Source organism: Diabrotica undecimpunctata, chromosome 7 (assembly GCF_040954645.1).
Source record: "Diabrotica undecimpunctata isolate CICGRU chromosome 7, icDiaUnde3, whole genome shotgun sequence".
Classification (NCBI taxonomy): Eukaryota; Metazoa; Arthropoda; class Insecta; order Coleoptera; family Chrysomelidae; genus Diabrotica; species Diabrotica undecimpunctata.
In genome coordinates, this window is record NC_092809.1 from 93,136,894 (window position 1) to 93,164,693 (window position 27,800).

General features: G+C 33.0%; 1 protein-coding gene across 2 annotated transcripts; it reads right to left on the bottom strand.

The window, feature by feature from the left end:
- Positions 1 to 362: 362 nt before the first annotated feature.
- Positions 363 to 27,671, bottom strand: LOC140445586 (protein Spindly-like). 2 transcript variants are annotated; one of them, XM_072537758.1, is made up of 9 exons: positions 27,468 to 27,671; positions 21,078 to 21,319; positions 20,659 to 20,928; positions 20,290 to 20,483; positions 19,856 to 20,041; positions 12,096 to 12,224; positions 10,055 to 10,427; positions 3,828 to 3,968; positions 363 to 669 (listed from the first exon to the last, which is right to left on the bottom strand). In XM_072537758.1, the coding sequence occupies exons 2-9, from the start codon at positions 21,294 to 21,296 to the stop codon at positions 565 to 567; spliced, it is 1,617 nt and encodes a 538-aa protein (XP_072393859.1). In that variant the 5' UTR covers positions 21,297 to 21,319; positions 27,468 to 27,671; the 3' UTR covers positions 363 to 564. The 2 variants fall into 2 exon arrangements, with proteins under 2 accessions (XP_072393859.1, XP_072393860.1); XM_072537759.1 differs by lacking the exon at positions 27,468 to 27,671 and adding an exon at positions 27,283 to 27,303.
- Positions 27,672 to 27,800: the final 129 nt, after the last annotated feature.

Here is a 27,800-nt window from a genome sequence, read left to right on the forward strand (position 1 = left end):
TTAAAATGGTATTGTATAGATAAAATTTAATATAGCTCACATACTATGTAGAATAATAAATTTAATAAAAATATTTTATTTCTAAAATTAGTGTTATTATTACATTAACTTTAATTAGTTGTAGTGTGATACTGTATTTTAACCGACCGCGCGAATTGCGCTCGATTCCGTATATAGGAGCCGACTTGTCGAATGACGGTCCGGCACGAAGGGGTAAGTGGTAAGTAAATATAAGTAAAAAAGGAGTAAAAATTTTTGAAACGAAGCGCGTACGGTCGATTTCTCAGTCTATCGCCAAACTACCACATCTATGCAGTCAAGCTGTCGCATCAAAAGATTTAGGTACAGTAAAATAAAATTCATTAAAATTAAAATTTAATTTATTTACAATTAAAAAGTATTAAAAGTAAACTTCTTAAAATATTTATAACAATCCTAAGGAAATATAAAACTATGATTTTATTATCTTAGTCATAAAACACATAAAAATATTGTAGAAACATAAAAAACATAAAATATATTGGACATTACAATAAAGTCAGTCAGTATGCCCAGCTTCCAACTTTAGTCTTTAAAATAAATCGGTTTTCCTAGAAGAATTCTTCGTCCGCCACGTCTCTCAGTCTTTTTTGGAGATAGGGTATTTACAGCAAATGTAACTCTCTTTGGCTGAAATAAAACAAAATAAGTAAACACTAAAAACCTTAATAAATATCCACAATAAAATAAAAACAAAAACTAGATCATACTAAAATTATTTGCCAATAAACAGTAGACCGTTTGATGATAATTTTTTGTGCGCATGCGTCAATATCAGCCATGTTACTTTTTTTGTAAAAAGTATGTTAATAAATTTATTAATAATTTGTATTTTTGAAACGATTTCCAAAGTGGAAATCAAAACTACAAAGTAACCTTATTTTAAAGTAAAATTGTGGCTTATTCCCAATAAAAATGGTAAATTGCGCTAAGGTGCCACAAGAAAACAACAGCAGAAGAATATGTTTAATGTTTTTAATGATCCCTTTATTATGGGAAATAGCTTCATCGCTTTTCCCCTTTAAGACACCGTCAAATATCTTTGCATAATAGGAAATTGACATGAAAAATATATATTACCTACATGTTAGACCGATGTATAAAAGGACTAAATTTTTTGAAAATTGTTACTAAGGCTGGCGTTGAAACAGCTTTATTATTCTATCATGCCTATATCAGGTCGATATTGAATTATGGATGTATCTTGTAGGGCTCTGCCAGTTTACAGATTTTAAACAAAATACATAGATATCTTGCCGAACTCAGTCCTACGTTTATGTCTTGGTGCAATAAAAACAACTCCAGTTGAGCCTCTTCATGTAGAAGGTATTGAGCCTCATTTAAATCACAGAAGACAGTTCCTTGCAGACAAATTTCTTCTCAAAATATACAGAACCAACAGTAATCTATATTCAAATATAGTTGTATTAAATGAACAGGATCTTACAAATAAATACTGGTCGAAGAAAAATTCTCCACTACTGTGCATCGCACTTCAATCTAATCAAGATATCCTCAGTTCAACTTTGTCAGATCTTTATGATTACAATTCATAAAGATGAATTGTTTCTGAATATAAAGATTGTGAAACCTTCATATAGCGATAATTTTCACATTAATGTTAACTTATTATACTTGATACTGCAAGCTTCGAAGAATCTCTGGCAATATAATATACCGATGCTTCCAAGGCCAAGGATGGTGTGGTATGTGCTTTTTATATTCCCTCCAAAAATATTAATTATTTGTACAAACTGGATAACATATTTTATCTTATTTTATTGCAATCTACGATGCTTTGATATTTTTAACAAAGTCTACAATTGATTCTGCTATAATTATATCGGACTCCCTATCTGTTTTAAATTCCTTGGTTTTGGCTAAGTTACTCCTCCAATTATATCATATATGCAATTAAAAAACGGATTTTAGAACTGTAAAAAGTTAACAAAAACTTTAATTTTGTATGGGTTAAAGCATATATCGGTCTTGAACATAAAGAGTAAGTGGATATACTGGCAAAAAAATATGTAAAAAATGGTTTAACAAATAAACTTCCTGTAAGTTTTTGTGATGCAGTGGTTTATATTATTAACATGAAATATCTCAAAATTTGGAACGAATGTTACAACATACTTATACCAACCCTTCTAGATACTGTAGTATACAAAATCAAATACCGAATAGAACGTGGTTCCAGCTATATAATTATTCAAGAAAATATATCACAACTGTAACACGTCTTCTAACATATAACACTGGAAAAATACCCAGAGAATGGTTGAGGTCAATTGGAATCAAGAGGCCAAAAAGTGTAGTGATTTCAGAAGAATAAGTATCATAACTCACTTGTTAAAACTTTGATGTAAAATCATATATCAGAGATTATACAAAACTTGCGAACAAAACACAATTTGGATTTATGAAAGATATGGGAACAAAAGATGCCTTATTCGACATACCTCGTAAGTGCTATTATAAATATGTAGAGATATGGACTGTAATGTATATGTCTACTTCATTGATTATTACAACACATTTGACAAAGTTCAACACAACAAAATGTGGAAGCTTCTGGTAAAGTCAACAATGAGAAAACAGAGGAAATGAAAATTCTGCGAGGTGTTGGATAAGGATATATATTGTCACCTATAAGTAAGGGTGTATATTCTACATGTACTCAAAGTCAATTTTCCTCTACGTACATATGGAAAATTGTATCCGTTTACCACTACTTTTAAAAAAGTTTTTCACAAAACGGAAAATACTTACAAAAATTTAATGGGAAAATCCCAGTAGTTGGCTGTATACCATCGTTTAAAAAAATGATACAGAAGTAAAACACTTGACATTTTTATTTAGGTATAAAACATATTAAAACTTTTAAAAAAGTGTCGTCAAAATTTATACAGTAGCATAACGTGACGTTTTCGATCTAGACCAGATCATCTTCAATGCCTTCTTTTGTAATTAAAGCTACACTAAAATTGTAGCTGTGACATCAGTATATGGTTTTACATTCCAAATTTAAATTCTAAGGTGACTCTAAGTCGATGACATTGGATAAAAATTTAATACTTAAAGAGCAACATGTTTCTTTGCTCGACTTGAACACGTGGTTCTTGTCAGTTAAAACGACACAGACCAACTGGCTGAGGTGACAGGAAATTTAATTCAAAAAGACAGCGTTAATGTAATTATTAAAAAAATTTTAAAATTATAAAATTTCCGTAATAATACCTAATATCTTATTAATGAAAACCTTTAGTTAGAATTAAATTTATTTAAATGATAATATTTATTGTCTTAAATCTGCAAATCTCTATTATTGAAAAAACAAGTTAGTTATTGAATAAGTTATAACCTATGACATCATAAGTATTATGAAAATTGATATTAAGGTAGAACATGAAAGGAAGTGATGTGGTACTGTACACATAATAGTGTAAGAAATGGTATAGGAAGTAGTATATACTAAAAGATTAAGCCGAAATCCAAAGAAATTAAAATTAAAAAATTTTGTGAACAGCATGAACAAAGTTAGACAATTAAAATATGTAAATGGAAACCAGACAAACTGATATATGTATATATATATATATATATATATATATATATATATATATATATATATATATATATATATATATATATATATGTGTGTGAATATGTATTAGAGAAAAATGAAATAATAGAGACTATGTGTTAGAGAAATATGTAGTATAGGGTATAATGGAGTCAACAGACTGAAAGTATCTAATGGATGAGTGAAGATAAATGATACTTACGTTATTCATAGTCACATCGTTGTCAGGCTTATTCTCTTTATTGTTGTATTCCTTATCTATTAATATTGTATCTCTTCTATTTGTAACACTGTGATCAACACATTCTTTACCAAGTGCAGATGTTTCGAATTCGCTACTTTCCTAAAAATTAAAAGAATTTTCTAAATACAAATATTGATATCTTATATACGATCAATTGATTTCTTAATAAAATCATTTAAAATATAGCAACTAACATTAGTGTTTTTATATTTTGAGTTTTAGTATTTTTTATAGGCTAACATATAAATTCGAAGGTACAGAACAAAATGAGAATCTTTATTGCTATTATTTATCGTAAGATATGGATTTTCTAAGAATAAGAAGAATCCGTTTCGTTACTTTTGCATTTCTGTTAAGTTTAAAAACTGTCATATATTTTATCAAGTCACTATGTACTTTTTAAGATATAACCTCTTTATCTCTACAACACTTGCTGGTTTAGTTTTATAAATTTTACTTTTCAAGTATCTCCAGTAAAAATAAACTTTAGGATTGAAATCGGATGAACGAGGAGCAACAAATTACATCCAAAGATTGGACTGTGTTTGATGATAATCCACTGTAATTCAACCAACATGACAGAGTTGTTTATGAGATATGTGTGAAGAATACAGCATTTGTTCTCCTTTAAAGAATGTGAATAGCAGAAAACGTGCTACTCATTGGTTTAATCACAAACTTCTAAATTTGAGAAAACAACTTTATGATTGTAAAGCAACTTAGGAAAGCACATACTACTGACAATTGGATAAAATATTGCCAAATGCGAAAGAAATACAAGCAAGCAATAAAAACGTACTGCTTATGCTAACATAATAAACAAATCCACTAACAAAAGTAAGACAATATGGAGTATTGTTAAAAAGTAAACCTATAAGGAAAATACTACGTCCAATCTGAACTTAACACCAAAAGAGGTTAACCAATACTTTACGAATATAGCAGATATTATATTGACCTCAATAGGAAACTCTGAGCATGACATAAATTACTATCTTAGGAGGCTACCTAGAAGATCGAGTTCGTTCTTTATACCCCCAATAGTAGCATCTAATGAGAAAGAATGCATACACAAATTAAAAAATTCTTCATATGTTGACTACAATCGTTTTAACAGTAAAATTATTAAGGCATCTCTAGATATAATTATTGAACCACTCACAATAATATTTAACAAATGTATTAACTGGGTTACTGGCCTGATGTATTCAAAATATCAAAAATAATTTCACTTCATAAAAATGCTCCAGACAATTACAGACCTTAGTACCAATAATAAGTAAAATTTTTGAAATCTTAATTAAAGATCATATAACAAATTATTTGGATAACAAATCAATTATATCTAGCTCTCAATTTGGTTTTAGAAAAAAAAATACTCAACAACTAAAGCTTTATTAACGAGAGACGTATAATGGATATATAATTCGTATCAAACGGTACGAGAAACTCCGATTAGGCTTTATCCCGAGAACCCAGTACCTCCCCACTAAAGCTTTATTAGAAGTAATAGAACATATTGTTCAAGTCTTGATGCAGGTGAACCTACTAATGGATTAATGTGTGACCATACAAAAGCTTTTCATTGTGTGGATATTCAAACACTATTGATAAAATTGGAGTACTATGGAATAAGGGGTATTATACACGACCTTTTAAAATCATATCTTACAGAAAGAACGCAGATTGTCGCATTTAATAATCAAGAATATAATCCTCTACCAGTTTCAACCGGAGTACCACAAGGATCATTTTTGGGACATCTGCTATTCTTGATATATATAAATGATTTACCAAGTGCATTGTAAAACACCAACTGTGTTCTTTTTGCAGATGACACAACCTTATTATGTAGAGGTAAAACTGATTACAGTCAGGAAATGTTAAAAAAATCTAAATCCTGGTTTAACTATAACAAACTTAAGTTAAACGAGCAGAAAACCCAGACAATAGTATTTAGTTCCGATAGATGGGTTATACCATCTAAACCAGTAAAGTTACTATAGAAAATGTCACACTGAGAGTGCAGTACGGGTAAGATACGGCAATGCTTTTCTTATGGAGAATAAACGCGCAGGGTTGTCGGTTTTCTCCAGCTGTTGATTGCTCATTGTCTCACAGGACCGACTTGGATAAAATGCATCTGCCGGCAGTACGAGTAAAATATTTTATATCATGTATACGTATACAGTAGAATAAAAAGGGCATTGATGAGTTATTGACAACGATAACTATGAATTTTGCATATAAAACGTCAACATGAGATATACAATTGAATCATATTCATAAGAGTAACATTTGAACACCTCTTTACAAGAACAACATACAATAACTGTAGTTTTAATGTTTTACATAAAATAGAAAAAACCTACATAATTTCTAGGAAAGAATTTGGAAACTTGGAAATGATATTATTTATAGATATTATATATAATATTCAAATTTTAAATTCTTTCATAGAAATTAGATTTTTTCTATTGTATGTAAAATATTAAAAATACAGTTATGTTGTTTCTATAAATAGGTCTTCATTTCTTTTGTAAAACTTCTGCTACAAATTACCATCATTAACATAATCACCTAAATATGCAATAAACTTGTTTGTCATAATTAGTATTTGATAAACTCCAAGCTTTCCCTATTTCACCCCCTACCCATCCTTAGGGTGAAAGTGCTTTTGGAAAACGAAACTACACTTCAAAATTTAGTCCGAGTTTCAAGAGAGAGCATGGAGTCCCATAAGTTTAAATCCGGTGAATTATTTAACGGTTGCGCTAAACTCGTAGTGTTAAATGTGTTGTGTTTTTTACAAAATACGGAACAACTTAATGTAAGTGCTGCTGTAAGACGTACTTCGTTGATGACTGGTGTTAGCGAAAGAAGCATTTACAATTTCAAAAAAGAAAAAGAACAGAGTGGAACGTTGAAATCGCCAGAAAAACGTAAAAAACGAGTGTGTCAATCAAATTCTAGAATATTCACATATGACGAGGGTGTAAGAAGTATTCTACGGAGAATTGTTCATTGTGAATTTTTCATGAAAAATTTGCCGCCATTCTTAAAGCATATACATAACTTCATACAAGGTAATGAGAATATACAGCCGTTGTCTCTTTCTACTTTATACAGACTTCTGAAAGATATTGAATTTGTTTATAAGAAACGTGGCAGAAGAAGCATCATGGTGTTCATGATGCTTCATGAATGATGCTTCATGATGCCAAGAATTCATTGGCGCCATAATTATTTGAGAACTATACGACGTTTGCGAAAAGACCATTGCAATATCATATATTTGGACGAATCGTGGGTTAATGTTGGCCAATCTATAAATTACGAATGGTGCGATACTACGATACAAAACAGTCGTGATGCTTTTCTCAAAGGTTTAAGTACTGGCCTAAAAGCACCTACTAAACGAGGTCCACGATATGTTTTATTGCATGCAGGTTTTTCAGGAGGTTTCCTTCCTGGCACACAGCGTGTTTTTCTGGCAAAGAAAAATGATGGCGACTATCACGATGAAATGGATGCCGCATATTTTGAGTCGTGGTTTAAGGAGACATTAATATCAAATTTACCAAATAATGGTCGCAGGAATGTCATTGTAATGGACAATGCATCGTACCACTCCCGTAAAGAGAGATTCCCTAACAATTCCTGGAATAAAGCTGCAATCAAGGAATGGCTAGTGGAAAAAGACATTTTTTTCGAGGAGTGTTATTTGAAATCCGAGCTATTAGAAGCAGCGAGTGCTTTTAAAGATCAATACGATAAGTATCATCTTGATGAGTATGCTTCACAACATAATGTTTATATTTTAAGGCTTCCTCCATATCACTGCGAATTGAATCCTATAGAAATGGTGTGGAACCAAGTTAAGCGATATGTAGGTACCCATAATACCACTTTTAAAAACGACGAGGTACGCCAGTTGATAGACGACGGTTTCGCACGCGTCACAGAGCAAAATTGGCGCAATTATGTCACTCATGTTGTTGAGAAAACGGAAACTGAGATGTGGACTGCGGACAACCTGCAAGATGACGTAGACCAATTGATAATACACGCGAACACAGGGGAGAGTAGCGAAAGCGAATCCGACATCTTGGATGTAGAGGACGACTTTAGTATAATTAATTGAATATCTGTGAGTAACCTCGATTATTTTACACTGTATAACCAATAAAATGCATTTACCAGTCCAATCAGAGTATGGGCTTTTCGGATATTGGGCTGGGTGCACGAGTTCTGGGAAATCGAGTTCCCGGAGGTTCCACCCTGTATATTTATAGCTATCAAGAAATGTAATTTAAAATATATTTGTTAGTTTAATAAAGTATAAATATAATATAATGTTAAATAACTTACACTATAAACTTTATACCTGCTCATCTGGTCAAGTGTGGGCAAGGAAAACCATTATCCCATATGGAATAACACAAGGTTTCGCTGAAAACTACCAGGTTGCTATGCCAAGGAACTAGGTAAACTTATGTTGTGTGTAAAAAATGCGAGACTGCATTATGTTTTAACAAGGACAAAAACTGCACTTCAGATTTCCACAAAAGAAATTTTTATAGGTGTTTCGCAGTGATTCAAGTGCGCAACGTGTTTTTTTAACCACATCGCCAGGATTAAAAAATGTGCAAAGCTTTTTCGATATTCCCGTTCCTGATAATTTTTCACATATTTACAAAAGAAAAAGTTTTTCTTGGATATTGGGCTGGGTGCACGGAAATCGAGTTACCGGAGGTTCCACCCGGTATATTTATAGCTATCAAGAAATGTAATTTAAAATACATTTGTTAGTTTAATAAAGTATACAGTTTTATAATAAAATTCTCGCTAAAAACTTAAGGTCTTTTTATTCAAATTCATGCCTTTTATTTGGCTACTTGAAGGCAATTATTTTATCAATATATTATTTTATAATAAATAACAGAGCCCGGCGTAGAGATCTGGGTACGGTTCTGTGACTACCACGTGGACCTGTTTGTATCGCCAAGCACAAGGCGTGAAATCCGGCAATTGTGCATTCCTATATTAGCCGTACTGCACTCTCGGTGTGACATTTTCTATAGGTGTTACTATGGATACAAGGTTGAACTGTTCGCACCATATTAAAGGATTTTGTAAGAAGCTCACCTCACAGATTGGCTACTTCTGTAGGTCGAGATATTCTTAGGTAAGTACGTTTATTTTGGAATGGTTCATAGTATCCTGACATATTGCATAATTCTTTGGGGAAACTCGTCTTATGCATATAACATTTTCACTTTTCAAAAAGCAGCAATCCGAATTATTGACTAAGCATAATATCGCGCCAGCTGCAAACCCCTGTTTAAAAAGTATAGCATTCTTCATTTACCTTTAAGATATATATTTGAAAGTTTGTTAACTGTTAATAATAATATACAAGATGTAAAAACACATGCTGATCAACATCAGTACAATACAAGAAACACAAATCATATTATTATACCATATTCCAGATTGTGTGTTACACAACTTAACACAATAGATTATAATCTGTATAATTGTTTTTTAAACCTGAACAAAAATATTGATATTAAGGCAATAAATTCTAAACAATTTTATAAATTAGCAAAACACTTCTTGCTGGAACACCGTTCCTATAATATACAGGAATTTGTTTGTTTGAGCTCCTAGTGTGGTCGTTTTTATGAAAACTATTTTACATTTAACTGAATTGTTTTTTTTGTATTTGTATATTTCTATTTTTCACTCTATATATTATATCATGTGTTCTTGTATTATTTCTTAGTTATTTCCTATGTATATATAAGTGACTTATTTATATTGTGACATGCCATGTAGTGTTTACTATGTAAAAATTGTCAATAAACGTATCTATCTATAATTAGACAGTGTTATGATATCAAATGAATAAAGTGGCTAATGATATTAGAAAAATGGTAAATTTGGCAACATTGCAATCATCAAATCTCCATATTGCATAATAATTTTTGTGTAAGTCGTACCATCCATTTAAGAGATAAATAGACGTGTTCACATTTTTGGTCCACTCTGTATAATTTTTATAGGCTAAATAAAAATCTGGGAAAGCAGGAAGATCGAATAGATTTGTTTAATCATAAATGTGGAATTATGCCACACAAGATTACAAAATTATATAGATAAGAAAATAATAGATAAAATACCTTTTGTTCATCCGAGAGATCCAAAGATGCCCCATGTATTTCAGGTGACCGTTCTCTTAATGTAAGTCTTTTAACACTGTCTTCTAATATTTTTTCACAAGCAATTTCTTTTTTACTTTCAGCACTACTATGGCTAACATCCTTCCTTGCTAAAGTTATAAAACTTAATTTTTCTTGTTTTTGTACTGGCTTTGTATTACCTTCCGTTTCTTTTGATAATTCTTTCTTGAGTAGCTCAAGTTCATGTTGTTTGGACATAGCTTCCAATCTCCATTTTCGCTTTTCTTCGTTCGATTCTCTTAATTCTGTTGAAAGCATAAATCTCTGTAAGGATTTTGAATTCATTTCCTCTTTTAACGCTTGTAGTTCTTTGCTGTAAATATAAACACAAAATAAATACGATTTAACGTAGCTCAAGATAGAGAAGAGACGTGAGTTCTGGTTGCGCAGTGGCAAAATTCGAAAAAGTGGGGATAGCTTGCCGGTTACTTTTATGCAATGTTATCACTTTGTAATATAAATATGGAAAATGTACAAAAACGAAATTTATAACGTTCTAAATTACAAAAGCCGAAGAAGAACATGGACAATTGTAAACAGATTTAAAGAAACTGGAGTAATGTGTTGATACAATGAAAAATACAGAACATTACCGTCAATTGGGGTGACTTAATACATTTTTGAAATACAATTGCTTACAGTGTTGGAACGGAAATACCTAGGAAGTTCATATACCACTCAAAAGTTTAGTATCGATCTCTAGTAGTTTGTATAGTCAAGTGCCATAATGTTATAAATTTTAGTTTAAGTTTATTTAAAAAAGTCACCCCGTGGATTGGAGTAATTTGGTACACATATTCAAATTATAAATATAAAAATCTCGTGTTACAATGTTTGTCCAAGCTAATATTAAAAAACCACTGAACCGATTTTAATAAAATTTGTTAAATAGTAAAAATCTATTTGTTAGTCCAACTTAGGAAATAGAATATTTTTTATCTCGATGAATGACTATTATTTTTTTAAGTTGTAAATTCAAAATGTTTTATACGACTTCACCTTTTTACAGTTTTAGTTCATTTGATCCATTTGTTAAACTTCATTTTAAGATATTTTATAACTACATATAAAATATCATAAAATGACGTTTAACAAACATAATTTTATGTAGACTAATTTTCGATTTTATTATCAGATGTCGCTACATTGCGTCTATAAGAAGCCATGTTACAGTTGCTTCCTAAGACAGAAAAGATTTATTTCACGTTCAGAGCGATTGCGAAAGCCGTTCTGATGAGGCCTATTAGGCCGAAATACGTATAAGCGGATGCGCAAGCGCCCTGTGCGTGAAATCAAATCTTAACTGTCTTTTCCTTTTTATAATTTTATGTTTTTATAACTTTTTTTATAATGAATCGGGAACGACTGAATCGATTTGGCTTATTTTGGTTTTGAAATAATTATTTGAAGTCATTGGAAGGTCTAATAGATGAGACAATAATAATAGAGTAATAATAATTAATTCCCGTCTTTTCTAATAACCCTTTGGATTTAACATTTTTAAAACAAGAAATGTATTCCTTTTGTTTAATGTGATAAATGACACAACTCCAAAATTCTCTGAAAATATGAAATATACTAATTACTGAAAATATTTAAAATTGTTTGCTATAGTGGCACAACTCAAAAGTGCCGGTATTGCATAGAAACTTGAAATCGACAGAGTTCGACTTCCACTGCACAACTAAAAAGGGCCAGTACTGCAAGAAACAATTTATCTCAACCGATATGTCATAGCGACACTAGTGACGTCCAGCGTACATTTTTGCTATTATTATTGTGCCAGTTTTGCAGGTCATAAAGAAGGCTTTTTCAAGCCCTCTAGTGAGGTTAACTCAATTTTGTCAATTTTTGAGTTAAGGCACAATTGCATACAGCCGACGATATATAGTATTATTTTAGTATATACAAACTTAAAATATGATATTGTAAAACTTAAAGTACTTTGTAAACTTTGTAGGATATCAAAATAAACACTTACTTTTTCTCCTTCAATGTTAAGCTATAATATTCTAATTCTTCAAAACTGTTACTTGATATAACTAGAGGTTTCTCCGATAACTCCTTTTTATACTTTTCTATGATTTTTTCCAGCGTATCAACTCTAGATCTACAATAAAAAAAAACTAATTGTCAATCTCTTAAGAAATAAATAGATAAAAATAAAATTGTCTTAACAAAACAGAATAAAAAAATTAGGTTTTTGTTGGCGTAAGAAAAGTATCGATTAAAAAAAGAACGTGGAATGTAGAGCAACAACGGACATAAGCGAAACTTCTCATTTTGTTCCTTCTTATATGTAGGCTTTAAAGTCTGTTTCTTCTTCAATATTAGCCTCCTAAATTGTTTAAATTATCAAACCATCTTTTCTTGGTCTGCCAGTACTTCTTCGTCCATTTTGTGACTTATCTCGTGCTATTCGTACTATCCTATCCTCTGCCATTCTACTAATGTGTTCGTTCCACTCCATTTATGTCTTCTATATTGCATGCTTTTCTTATGTTTTCGCTTCTGTTCCTATCCAATAGACTTTTCCCTGATATTCGTCGGAGTATTTTCATCTCTGTTGTTTCTAGTAGTCGTCTACTTTTAGATGTGTCAGGTCTTGTCTCCGCCGTCTATTATAGGTCTAATTGCTGCTTTATAGATTCTTGTTTTTGTGTCTTGTCTTAGGTGTTTCTTCTTCAAGATTGTGTCATTAAGAGATCCCGCTGCTTTACTTGCTGTTAAGCTTTGTTGTCGTACTTCTTCTTCATCATCTCCGTAACTAGTTATATCTATTCCCAATTCCCAGATATCTAAACCTTGCTTCCTGCTTTATTATTTTCCCATCAATTTCGATTTTACATCGTAGTGGGTATTTAGATGTCATACATTTGGTTTTTTCTGCTGATATTATCATATTGTATTTCTTGGCTGTTGTATTGAAGATGTGTGTTAATCTCGTGAGCTCGTTTTCTGTCTCGGCGATTAATGCGGCGTCGTCTGCATAACATAATATTTCGATTTCTTTGTTTCCCATTCCGTAACCATGACCTCTACGTATTGCTTGTATTATTTCGTCCATTATTATATTCAAGAGAAGTGAGCTTAACGTCATCCTGTCTGACTCCCCTTTGTAGTGGTATACACTGTGTTAGTTTTCCATTTATATTTGCCTGTATTCGATTATGGAAGTAGATGTTTTCGATGATTTGTATAATATCGATTGGTATCTTTTCTTTTATACAGTAGGTGTAAAACGTCTTCGACTTGGATGCGATCGAAAGCCTTTGTCAGGTCTATAAAACATAGATATGCTGGTTTATTGTACTAGATGGCCTTTTCTGTGATTTGTCTTAGTACAAATACGGCGTCTACGCAGGATCTTCCGGATCTGAATCCTTGTTGTTCATTTGATAAAGTTGTTTGTTTGTTGGTTAGGACTTTTGTGGAAGTGCGGTGTTCAGTAAATTTATACGTCTATAACTGTTGGGTCTTTTTTATCTCCTTTCTTGAACATTGGTATTATTATGCTGCTTCTCTATGCGTCTGGTATCTTGCAGTGCAATATTAGTTTTTGTATAAGTTTTGTCATCTCTAGGGTTATACTTTCTGCTTCGCGTTTTAGAAGCTCGTTTGTTATTCCGTCCGGTCCTGGTGACTTTCTATTTTTGAATGAATTTATGGCTATCTCTACTTCCTGAAAACTGATTTTTATTTCGTGTCTTAGTTCAGGTACGTTATTGAAACGTTATCAAAACCTCTTATGATTTGTAAAAGACTCAATTATTACCTGTTTATTAAATTTGTGGTTAATTATTAACATATAGTGTTTCGCTGTAACGACAGATTCTCCAGAAGAGAAATTTTAAACTACTTCGTACGCAAAACAATGCACATCATTTTCTACGCGTTCTTGGGGTCTACCACAGTACTACTACTACTTCCTGTTAGGCTTAGTAAGGTAGACAACCAATATCTGTTTGTTGATTGCGAATTCTGTGTTCCACGTTTGTTCATTGAGAAACGGTTTTCTGTGTTCCTTTAATCGTTTTTTAAAACTTCTTCATGTCTGACCCCGTGTATATTTTTAGGCACGTTGAAACACGGGCACCTTGAAACATTGTTCGTATTTCAAATTCTGGCGGGTAAATGACTACCTGTTACTGTCAGTGGCGCTTCGGTCGACATCAGAACTAGAGATCTTTGTTTCGTTATAATGTCAGTTGTAGTTTGGACGCGGCTGAGGAAATTGTGTTTCTGTGTGACAAAACTAAATTGTTACGTGCGGACATCGTTTGATTTTAAGGTAAAAACTGCAATATTTTATCTAGTTAAGTAGCATTATTCGAAACGTTTATATTTACTGAATTGCTTTTACGTATTTTCTTTTCTATAATTGTTGTTTTTTTTTGTGAATTTGGCATAAAATAGAAAATATGGACGTTTAGGGTACAATGAAACATAACTCGACGGGGCATTTTGAAACGTTTCAAAGTGCCCCATTAACATTTAATCAAAATAATATTTCTATTTTTGTTCCAGTATTGTTCGAAATCGTCGGAGAAAAACCAATAAAGATTTGTTTCTTTAGACTGACATGAAAGATGCAGTAGAGCTCGTTTGTAAAGGCCACTCCATCAGGCAAGCAGCAAAATTAAAAATTAAAACTACGTAACATTATCTAGACATGTCAACCAAAAAAAGACTATGAGTGTGATACAAATTTATAGTATGTTACGCACTACAATGTCCGACAAGCGTTTAATGTAGAACAAGAAAATAAACTGAGAGAGTATTTGCTAATGTGTTCCAAAATGTTTTATGGTCTTCCAGTGGCGGAATGCAAGAAAGTTGCCTATGATATGGTAGTAATAAGTAAAATAAAATATCAAATTTCATGGGACGCTAACAAATCGGCAGGACAAGATTGGTTCTATGGGTTTTTGAAAAGAAATCCATCGCTCAGACAAAGAACGCCTGAGCGATGTAGTTTGTCTCGAGCTACTTCTTTCACAAGGGCAAATGTAGAAGTAGTGTTTTTTGACAATTTGCAAGGAGTGTACAAAAATCCTTACTTTGCAGATGGAACACGAGTATTTAATCTGAACGAAACAGGCACATGCACAATTCAGGGGTCTCAAAAAATAATTTCCGAAAAAGGAGCTAAGCAGGTCAGCAAGTGTACTAGTACTGAGAAGGGTACTAATGTGACAACCTGTTGTTTCATCTCAGCGAGCAGCAACTGTATCCCCCCGTCATGATATTTCCACGTGTACTAAGCCTCATATGGTGCAGGAAGCCCCCACTGGTACTCTTGGTTTGGCAAATCCATCAGGCTGGATGATTTCTGTATTATTTGTTGAAGTTATTAAACATTTCATCCACCACTCAAAAAGCAGCATGCAATCGCTCTGATATGCGACAATCACGAAAGTCATTTATCATTGGAGGCACTTAATTTGTGCAAAGAAAATGGAGTGACTATGTTAACTTTTCCACCACATTCCACCAATAAATTGCAACGGTTAGACATTGGAGTGTTTAAGCCATTCAAAACGTGTTACAATGGTGCAATAGACACTTGGATGATGCAGCATCCTGGACAAACAGCAAATATTTACAATGTTGCTGGTTTTGTAAAAATTGCTCACGAGAGAGGAATGACTCCATCAAACATCACTGATGCTTTTAAGAAAACGGGGATTTACCCATATGACATGACATGTTTTCACCGATGCCGATTATTTATGTAATAACGTTACCGATCGACCAATGGCGGACTTGGCAGATAATTGTCATGTAAAAGAGGATCCACCGTCAGGTGATGCACCTGTTGAAATAATCAACAACTCAATAATGGAAATCGATGCAGATGCCAACTCCTCAAGTTTCAATAACAACTCTCAAGACCCCACTACTTCTACTACCATCAGTAATGTAAAAATTTCCTTATGCGGACCTGCAGATTTCAGAGGATTTCCCAAGGCAGAGAGTATGAAAAACAATAGAAATAGTCGAGCAAGCGGAAAAAGTATGACAGCAACCAGTACTCCAGAAATGACTGCAATTGCCAATAAAACGGCGGTATCAATAGCAAAAAGAGAAATGATCAAACGGAAAATAACACATTTTAATAAGGACACTAGGAAGAAATCCAAAAAAATCGAAGAGGTTCAGTCTCATCTGAAGAAGATGTAGTCAATTATATTAAGACTGATGACGACTTGGATGTCATTAAAGACATTTTCATTTTTAATGAAGACAAATTCATAGATCTGGATAGGTCACCCATTAAAAATGATTATGTACTGGTGGAATATAAATTAAACAGCCATAATAGTAAGTTCTACGTTGGACTTGTTATGAAAGAAAAGAATACGAACGGAGATTTCGAAGTGAAATTTTTCAGAAAAAAAGGAAATAACACCTTTGTAGAGCCACCAGTTCTAGATGTATCAATAGTCGTTGAGAATAGCATTAAGACGATTTTGGAGAAACCGGTTTTTACGGGATCAACCCAACGCCAAAAACAATTTATTTCTTTCGGATTCGACTTCACTAATTTAAATATTGACTAACTAATATATTCAACGTTTGAATTAGTTTTCCTTATTATTATTGATTTTATATTATTTTTTTTTTATTATGGGAATAAAACTATAGCATAGCACTTTTATTGGGCATACTTCTAAAGCAATCCCATTGGTTTATTGTACAACTTAGGCGTTTTTATATGTTACATTGTACCCCTATATATTTCACAATGAAACATTTTGAGGTGGGGCACAATGAAACATTTTTTTTAACTTGAATTGATTATTACTCAAAATAGTTAATAATAAGCTTTTTGATGTTACTATAAGTCTGTTCCTAGTACCAAAGGGCATCTTTTAAAACACATTTCAAACTTATATACCTACATGCAAAAATAGGAAAAATAAAAAACAAGTTTGTGTTTCATTGTTCCCGTGTTCCCCTACTTCTGAACTTCGGTCTTTACCCGAAAAAATTATAATAATTTTTGAAAGTTAGTAATTTTTTTTTAAAGCATATCTCTTTTGTTTATAAATATTAAGAGTTGAAATTTTCGCCGATTGTTTAGTGAATGCGCATATTTTATGATGCAATTGATAAGTTTGCAATTTATGTAGTTTGAAATAGGTACTAGCCCTTTAAATTGAACGTTCTCGAGTGGACTCTGTCAAGACTGAGTGGTGGGGGAAGAAGTTTGGAGCCCACCAGATTTTGAGATTGGAACTTCAAATTGGCACGCGCTGATACATTTGCAATATCTCCTGTTCTAAAAAACGTAAAACTTTTATTCTTTTTTTAAACTGAGGTAACTCGACGGAATGGGGGATAAAGGAATAGAATGCGAAAACGTGGAGTTGATTCCAGTTTACTTCAATTAGCCTCTTCTACTCAAATCCGACTCTCACCTTTACGCTGGTGTCCTCTGTAAACCGAACAACCTAACTGAAGATCCGGTATCCAATTCGGGTGGAAAGTTGGGTCGGGAATCGACGAGAGCGGGTAAAATGGCCCTCCGAAAAGGGGGTCAAACCTTTTGGTATGAGAGCTACAAAGAAAGAAACCGGACTGTCTGACCTACTACGAAATCGCAAACGAAATAAGGATAATGATTTAAAAATTTGGACGTGGAATGTAAGAAGTCTTTATCAGCCTGGAGTCACGGCTCTGCTCATACAAGAAATGAATAAAGCCAAAGCAGATATCATTGCTTTACAGGAAGTGAGGTGGACTAGCTCAGGCATCCTGGAAAAAAATAACTGCAATATTTACTACAGTGGACATCCTACCCGACACGAATTTGGTACCGGATTTATTGTAAGCAGCAAGGTCAAACATAGTGTAATCGATTTCAAAGCTATTGATCATAGGATATGTCGAAAGGGACTTAAAGGGAAGTTCGCTAATATTAATATTATGAGCATCCATGCTCCAACGGAAGAAAAAGAGGATGATGAAAAAGACATGTTCTATGAGACACATACCGAGAGTACGATGAGTGCACAAAAAATGACATCAAAATAATAGCAGGAGACTTTAATGGCAAAGTCGGAAGAGAGAATATATTTTCGCCCACTATCGGGAAAGAGAGCCTACACGTAGACTCTAATGATAGCGGTCTCAGAATCATAAACTTTGCGATGTCTAAGAACATGGTAATAGCTGGGACAAGATCTTCCCATAAAGATATACATAAGGGAACTCGGAAATCTCCTGATAATGAAACGATTAACCAAATCATATAATCATCAATGCAAGACACTGCTCTAACTTAGGGTTAGTTAGATGTTAGGTCTTTTAGAGGAGCAAACATAGATAGTCATCACTATTTAGTTAAAGAACGATTTAAAGAGAGAATATCCAATTTAAAAAACGAGATCGGGAAAAGGAGAGAAAAAATCGACATAAATAAACTAAAAGATCCCGACATTGCAAATGTATACAGACAGCAAATAGAAGATCAAATACGGACAAAAAACTTTGTTAACCAATTATGGGCAAATATACGAGAATGAATGGAACTATTTTTAATAGATCGACGCAAACTCTCGCATTCGCTGACGATATAGTTATAGTGAGCAGAAGTATGAGAGACATGGAGCAGTGTTTTACAAGGCTTACGAACGCGGCAAGTGAATTAGGACTTGTGGTAAACGAGGGAAAAACCAAATATATGTTGGTTTCTAAAAACCCACGAAATATCCAACAGATAATTCAAATTAACAACTATACCTTTAAGCAAGCCAAAGAATTCACATATTTTGGATCGCTAGTAAACGCAACAAACACGACAAGCGACGAAGTAAAAAAGACGAAATAAAATAAAAAGACGCATAGCAATAGCAAAAAGAACTGTTCACGGTCTCCAGAAACATTTAAAAAATAAAAATATAAAACGTACAATAAAGCTCAATATATACAAGACCTTAATAAGACCGGTTTTGATATATGGGGCTGAAACGTGGACCTTATCTCAAAATGATGAAAGACTTCTTGGTATGTTTGAGAGAAAAATCCTTAGAAAGATTTTTGGGGCCGTCAATTAAAATGGGCTATGGCGTCAAATATACAACTTTGAACTATATCAGTTATACAGTGATACAGATATTGCGAAATTCGTTAAAGTGCAGAGACTTGGATGGGCTGGACACATTGCTAGCATGTCAGATCCCGAATACACGAAAGATTAACATTTTCAAAACCAGAGGGCACAAGAAGTAGAGGACGACCACGAAGAAGATTGACGGATGATGTGGAAGAAGACCTACAGATTCTAAAGGTCAGATGATGGAGGGAAGTTGCCAGGAATCGAGAGGAGTGGTAACTTCTTTGTGAGTAGGCCAAGATCCACAACGGATTGTTGAGCCCCTTATGATGATGATAATTTTCATTTACCTGAAAAATCGGAAAATGCCGGAAAATTCAAAATATCTGTTCTTTGTGCAATTTTTTTTGCTAATAGGAAATTTAACCCCAAATAATCTTTCACTCTCTCCATTGTTGAATAATATGTAGTCTCTCATATCTGTGCAGAAATTTTTTTTAGTCTCTGTCCAAGGTATCTATTCAGTTTTTTATTGGTTCAGCTTGCTTCCATTGTTGTTGTACCTAGACATATAAGCATAGTTTCCTGAGTCATAAAAACGATACAAGTAAAATGAACTATTTGCCAAATATTAATCTTGATTAGACATACTAAATTGGAAAAACAAAATTAAACCTTACTTTAGAGCCACAATTATTCCATGTTGGTCATCATCTTTTTCTTCCACATCCGATTTCCACTTTTCCAAAAGGCGCATATTTTCCAATTGTAACTGATGTGCTGTATGTTTGAGTTGTGCGTTTTCTTGTGTCTTTGCTACATAACTTGCCTTCATTTTATCAATTTTGTCTTGAAGGTATACTCTCCTAAAAACAATCAAACTGTTCAAAAATATATCTGGAATGCCATTACTTAAAATGAGCAACAAGGTGAAACATAAGGAAATATGGTTATCGAATCACAATTAAGGAGTACAGGTCAACTTTACAAGATGATTCATGCCAGTCTAGGATAGTCCATCATCTTTATTTAAATGAAAGATCTTCACCTAATAGGTGAAACCTAACCTAACCTAACCCTAGAAATAGATGTTGTTAAAAAAACATGTACTTACCTGTCATCAACTTCAGCAAATAGAGAATTTCCTTTGCTATCTTGCTTAAGAGGTTGATTTTTTATGGTATCTATTTCAGTTTTCAATCCGCATACTTCATCGTTTAAAAATTGATTTGTTATATTAGCCTCTTTTAAATCATTTTTCGCACAAGCATAACACTCTTTTAAATCTTCAATTTCTGCTTCGTACGCCTATTAACAACAATATAAATAAAAAATCTGTAATTACACTCATAATAAAATATCGAAAGCTCAGTATTTATTATCATTTCCAACATTTATCTTTTTAAATAGATTACATAGTTGAAAAACATCTATTTATATTTGATAAAAATATTTAAGAATATAATTTAACAATGATACTTACCTCCACTTTTTTTAGTAATATTTCATTCGCTTCTTGTAATTGGGTTAAAGTCTTTTTTAACTCTTGGTTTTCATAAACCTCTGGTGGCTCATAAAGGATCTCTTTAATTAGCAAACTGGTATCACCAACGAAATTAGTTGTATTGTTATCAGATTCTTTAAAAACCTCTAATTCTAATTGCATGCGCTCATTTTTTTCTTCCATTTTCGTGATAACGTTTTCAAAGGCTAATTTCTCTTCGTTGTGGCTAGCTCGCATGCTATGAATATTCTGAACATAAAAACAAAATGATAATATATTTAATATCGTAATTAGGTAATTGTACCTACGTGATATTGTGGCAATTAACGAGTTATAGGAGAGTTGCAACTTTCAATGTAGGAAGCATGACAGGTAAAGGAAGAGACACTTCTACTCACCTGTTCCAGTTGCTTTATTATTTCTTGATATTTTTGCTTTTGTTTAATTTCTTCTGATTGCAATAGATCAATTTCATTTTGACATTCAATCTGAACTGCTTGTAAAAGTCTAACATTTTTCTTACATTCATGTAATTCTTGATTTCGGTTTTCTAAATCTTGCTTAAGTGTAACATTTTCAGTTTTTATTTTTTCTAATTCATCAGAATCATACTCCATTTTTGCTAAGAAGATTATATTACCTACCATAAAAACAAATACATTAAAGAACCCTTTGTGTAAACACCATAAATTGCAATGATAAGGATAATTTTAAGAATACATAGTCCTTGTATATGAGGAGTTTGTCAGAAGTTCCTAATCTATTCAGGGTTTCTCTTGAAAAATGTAATAACGACTCAAATTTTCAGGTAACTATTTATTTTACATTATTTATGAGTTTTATTATTTTGTTCCTGAATTTAACTGTAATTGTAATTTGTAATTGTTATTACAGAAAGAAATTGTCATAACGGAAACACTTACAATGAAAAAACAGTCATTTTTAACTGTTGTGCAAACATTGGGAAGAATTTTCAAAAAAATTGAATTTTGCTAGAATAAACTTCTTATAGTGCCGCGGAGGCATGGTACACAAAATAGACACAATTAGTGATACATCATATAATAGTGAATGTGATAGTCAACATGATATCCAACAAAAACAATGCAGAACTAGAAGAAAAAGACGAATGGTCCATGTATCCTTATTTAAAATTTCTAAAGTACTATCCTTTACAATAATAGACGGTTCATGTAAAGGTGACGATATATTATCTATCTTTTAACAATTTTACAAACATTTCCCTCTATTCCAAATTCATTTTGTTGTACCTTTAGCAAAAATTCATGTTTTGCCTAAGTACAATATACTCCCTCTATAACGAACACGGTTGTTACGAGGTTTCGCTTATAACGAGGTACATTAGATGTCCAGTGAAATTTATATTGAACTATAAACCTCTATAGCGAGGCAAATTTGGTTAGAACGAGAGAAAATAAGATCGAAAATCGTGTGTTTTTATGTCTTTGGCCCGGCCGTGGCTATAAATAAATAGGTACCCTTTTTAACTGCCACCCGCAATAAACTTCTATTTAATCTACCGACCGATATTGTGTTGTCGGAAATTTAAAATTTGATGGATGACCTTCTCACTAAGTTGCATGATTCTGGTTTTATAACCCAAGGTTACGCAGATGACCTAGTTGTTACAATTAGGGACAAGCATGACCAGACTATATCTAGTCTCATGCAAACTGCTCTTAACGAATTTAAAAGTTGGTGCTCAAAAGAGGGCTTAAGTGTCAACCCCAGTAAAACGACTTTGATACCTTTCACAAGGGGACGTAAATACAATTTACAGGCTCCAACTATGAATGGCATCACATTAGACTATTCCAAGGAAGTAAAATATCTGGGGGTAACCCTAGATCAAAAACTCACCTGGAATAGTCATATTGAAAAAATTTTATCCAGAGCTTTGGTGGCAAGTTGGACCTGCCGCAAGACGTTTGGAAAGCCTTGGGGCCTATAACCGAAAATGACTCTCTGGTCATATAAAACAATAATTAGGCCCATGGTCACATACGCATCATTCGTATGGTGGCCAAAAACACAACAAACAACAGCTAACGCCAAGCTGCAAAAAGTGCAGCGACTAGCTTGTCTGGGAATCACAGGGGCTATGTCAACATGTCCCACTGCAGCTCTAGAGGTGATGCTGAACCTTTCTCCCTTGCAGTTCTGCATAAGGAGGGAGGCAGTAACTACCGCCTTAAAACTGCGACAAACACAATTAATGAAACCTGGAGATATAGTTGGCCACCTGAAAATCTTAGAAGAAATTCCATTGGATTCTGAGGACATGCCGACAGATGCTATGCCAGTCAAATTCGACTTTGAAACACCCTTTGAAGTTGTCATAAAAAACTACCAAATGGGTGAAGAAATTAAACCAAAAGTGGAAGAAGGTTCACTCATATGGTATACAGATGGATCTAAGATAGATGAAAGAGCAGGAGTGGGAGTTACTGGGCAGAAATACATGCTATAGACATAAGTGCCCAAGAATGTCTCAACCGAGACACCCGTAGGGCAAAAGTCTCTATGTTATCAGGCAGCCAAGCCGCCTTAAAGGCTCTAAAGTCATTTACATGTTAGTCAAAGTTGGTTTGGGACTGTAAACAATCTCTCAAGAAGCTGACGGAACGCAGCAATGTAACTGATGTGGGTGCCAGGTCACAAGGGAATTGCAGGAAATGAGGAAGCTGACAGCCTCGCAAAAGAATGAGCTAATACCCCATTCCAGGGTCCGGAACCCTTCTGTGGACTATCAAAAAACCACATCAGAGAGGAACTCCGTACCTGGGAACTCAATCAACAAAGATCATATTGGTCTAACACACCAGGACAAAGGCAAGCAAAAAGGCTCATAAAAGTATCGCCTACTGCAACAAACCGCCTTCTCGAAATGAGTAAAAAAGATATCAAAATGGTCACTGGCCTTCTCACTGGTCACTGCCCTCTGAGATATCATCTCAAGAACATGGGCAAATCAGATAGTGAGAACTGTCGTTTTTGTCACAATGAAAAAGAAACGGCAGAACATATACTATGCAACTGCGTAGCACTGTTCTGCAAACGACTAAAATTCCTAGGAGAGGTCAGTCTGACGTCCTCTGACATAGGAAACAAGTCACCTAGGAAGCTAATCAACTTCATCAGAAGTATTGGCATTCTAGAGTTTAACTAGATTAAGGTATGCACAAAAGATCTCTATAGGTCGAAGTGCGGTGAGGTCGCATGGCCTTAACGACCTCACATAATCTAATCTAATCTACTCAAGATAAGAACCTTGTAGCATTTGAAAATTCTTTGGATATGTATTGAAATCCCCTCGTATTTGTTAAAATATCAAAGAATAATCTTAGTGTATTTCTGTTTCCTTTCGTACAAGTTAAAACACTGAATCTTTCAACTTCCTTTTATTTGCGTCGCTAGAGTTAATGTAAACCATTTTATAGTTTGTTTATATTTCACAAGATGCGTATTTTGTCGGTATTCTTCGATCGAAGTCTCTTTTAGGATATTTTGCGTTCTCGTTACCGTTGTAAGTGTTTTGTTTATACCAAGATTGTGCGAATGAATTTTAAAAGTAAGTGTTCACTCTCGGTAAAGCCGGCTGCTGATTAAGGCGTGTTTAGTTTTGTTGGAGTTCGAATTTATTTTCAAATTCGTAATCTTTTCGTTTTCCTTTTTTCGACATGGAAATGTAGTATAAGGTGACAGTAGCAGTTAAATGTGTAGTATTGAGCAGTTTTAGAACAGTTTTTGAAGATGACCTCATGTTGCCGTTGTGCTGTGCCTGTTTCAGTCTTTAAAGGAGACCAGTTTTCGAGGTTTGTGTTCCAGCCGTTGCTGGCTTCCACCCTCATCTTCTTGTCACTGGTCGAAAACCCAGATATGCCTCCAGAGGTTTTAATGTATCCAGTTCCCGACCCCAGATATTGTGCAGAGTGAGATTTAGTGAGGTTCAGGTAACTTTTTCGGTGTTTAAATTTTAAAGTCAAGATAGACATTTTTTAAAAAAATAATAATTGCTTTCATTATTTAAGAAGATAATTTTTTATTTGCAATAATTTTTTATTAGCCACAGTTAATAGCCCAGTAACATTTGTAAGTTTAGTTTCAATTCCCACTTGTAAACGAATAGGAAACATGTAAGTTTTTTTGTTATAAATTTTTGTAACTGATTATATCATATATATTTTGTATCATTTAATATTTTGTAACTGTTTGTGTTCAGACAGTAATAAATGTTTAATTTATCTCTCTGAACCATTTTGTTTATTTTAGAAAAGTCTCCTAACTCCTGTTAGTGTTCTTTATTTTAGGAAAGAAGAGCCTTTTTTCCTTTTTCCAGCAAGATTAGAATTCTTCGAAGTGGCGTCCTTATTTTAAATAGCTAGAGGTCTTTCTTGTTGTTTTTATTTGCCCTTTTGTCCAGGAGATTTATGTAAGTATCCATTTGTTTAATTTTTTTGTAGTTGCCCCAATCCAACCCCATTGCCATTCACTTATCCACGACCCAGCTCTCCAAACAAACCCGAGTGCCGTTCGCACAGTTTCGTTTATTTTGCTTGCCCTATCTCTGCCCCAATAATTTCTTACTCCAATTTTCAACCCCATATAGTAATACCCTATGTGGTAGGCCAAAATATTTCGTTACAACCTCAAATTCAAAAATGAATGTTGTATAGGTGGCAAGTTATCAAAAGAAAGGGTAACTGTACTCGCATGTGCCAACATATCCGGTTCCGAAAAAAGGAAGTTAGTCATCGTTGAGAAATCTCAAAAACCACGATGTTTCAGAGGTGTGAATCATCTTCCTGTCACATATAAATTTAATAAAAAATCGTGGATGACAGCAGATATTTTTAGTGGAGAACTTTTGAAGTAGGACAGAGAGTTGAGACATCGAAAGATTCTTTTACAATGGCAATTGTACAGCCCATCCGAAAGTTAACGGTTTAAAAAACATTCAACTTCTTTTTGTACCCTCAAATTGCACACCTATTCTGCAACCGATGGATCAGGGTATCATAAGGTCCCTTAAAGTTCACTACAGAAAACTTTTAGTTAAGCGGATCCTGAATAATGTGGAAAACCATAGTGAATCTCCTGTTACTTTATTAGATGCCATAAATTTTATCCACAAAGCATGGGCACTCGTAGATAAAAAAAGACTACCTCAGAAAATTTTTCTGAGGTAGAAAACGAAGAAGGTGAATATCCTAATAGACAAAATGTGGAAAGTGCTTTAAACATTGTAAGAAAGTTTATCCAAAGACAAAACGCAAATGAAGAAGCATACAACTGTTTCACATCTTTAGAAAATATGATAGATAGAATGATACTGGACAATTTAAAGCAGTCAAAAATGACAGACTTCTTCCAATTGCAGAAGCAATAGTTTTTGTTATCATTGAAAATACGCTTTATACATTATGTAGTTGGAAAAAAATGTAAGTACAGATTTTTTGTTTAACATAATATATCATTGACAATAAAAGTAAACAACTTTTTTTCAAAAACGCCATTCAAAGAATATTTAGCATCTTATATTGCTCCGAATAGCTTCACTATAGGAAGTTATTGTTTTAGAAAACTACATATTCATATGTATGCACAGCATTATCATTGTCTGATATAACGAGATCAGCTTATAACAAGGTAATTAGTCTGCCCTTTCAGTTCTTGTTATATAGGGAGTCTACTGTATTTTTATTTATTTATTGATTCTATATTTTTCTCATAATTGATTGTGGCTTATTCTCCTAGATAACTCATCTGCACATGTTTTATTGTATATGTAACTGTAAGTCTAATTACAGTCTATATTCTTGTTATTAAATTCCTTGATACATATTAACATCTAGTTTGTCAAACTCAATATTTGCTATTTTCTTTCCATATTCTTGATTTTATTTCTCATTTTCCATGTTCACTTTCTTGTATTTTCAATACTAAGCAAACAACTTCTATGGCTTGTTTAAAACTAGGTGTCACCTTCTCCCATGTGCAATATATTATATTTTTTATCTTTTCCATTTTATAATCCTGTTTCCAACAACAACAATCCTTTGTAATCATTTCCTTTTGCCCATTACAGTAATAATATATAATTAATAATAATTCAATAATTTTATTTGGTATTTTTAACTCTCAATAACTTGATTTTTTTATGTTTAATAGGTAGTTATAGGTTTGTAAAAAAGATATAAATTGGACATGTACTATTATTTTGTGGGTAACACAAGAAATTCAATTATTGATGTATTTCTCACCAATGACAACTTGCATGAATTCTTTCTCCTTTCCAAGTTAACATACTTGCTTATATTCTAATAAGAAAGAAAAATAAAGTAGTAAGTCTCTTTTTATGAGACCAGTTCCCATGTTGGTAGATGGGTTAGATGAAGAATACCCAATAACTTTGATATTTACAATATGAATTAGGTGATATTAAAAAAATGGAGACATATACTAGATATAGGTAATACATGAAAAATCAAGCAAATTTAGTATGTAGTTTTATCATTATTTTTTGTTGCCAAAATACTGATACATACTCTTTAAAAAAAAATAAAACATAGAAGTACCTACTTATTTTGGTCACAAGCAAAACCAAAACCACAATTACTTTCAACAAATACAGATACCAAATTAATATAAATACCAAAAATAGATACAAATATTTAAAAGGGAGCTGAAAAAATCAATCAGTAAAAACGTGCCTATGTGCTTTTACTTACTAGTTAGTAAAAAAAAGTAAATTAAATTGTACCTACCTTGGTGTACTGTAAAATTCACTTTCAGCTCGTTTATTCTGAAAAGCTCGGAGTACAGTACACTTAAGATAAAATGTGAAAATGCCTTAATAATTTATAGGTCTAACTTTCTTAAATACACAACACAATTTAAAAATTTAAATTAAAGAGATCGTTAGTAATTAACTGTCAATAGTTGTGAATGACAATTTACATGTCACTTTCTTCTGTCCCAGTGGTCTCTGATTCTCTACCTCTTCAGACACTGTTAATGTATTTGCATCAATTTTTGAAGTTATACTTCTATACGCGCGCTCCACGTTGGAAATTTGTATGGCAGTGAATCTGTGAAAT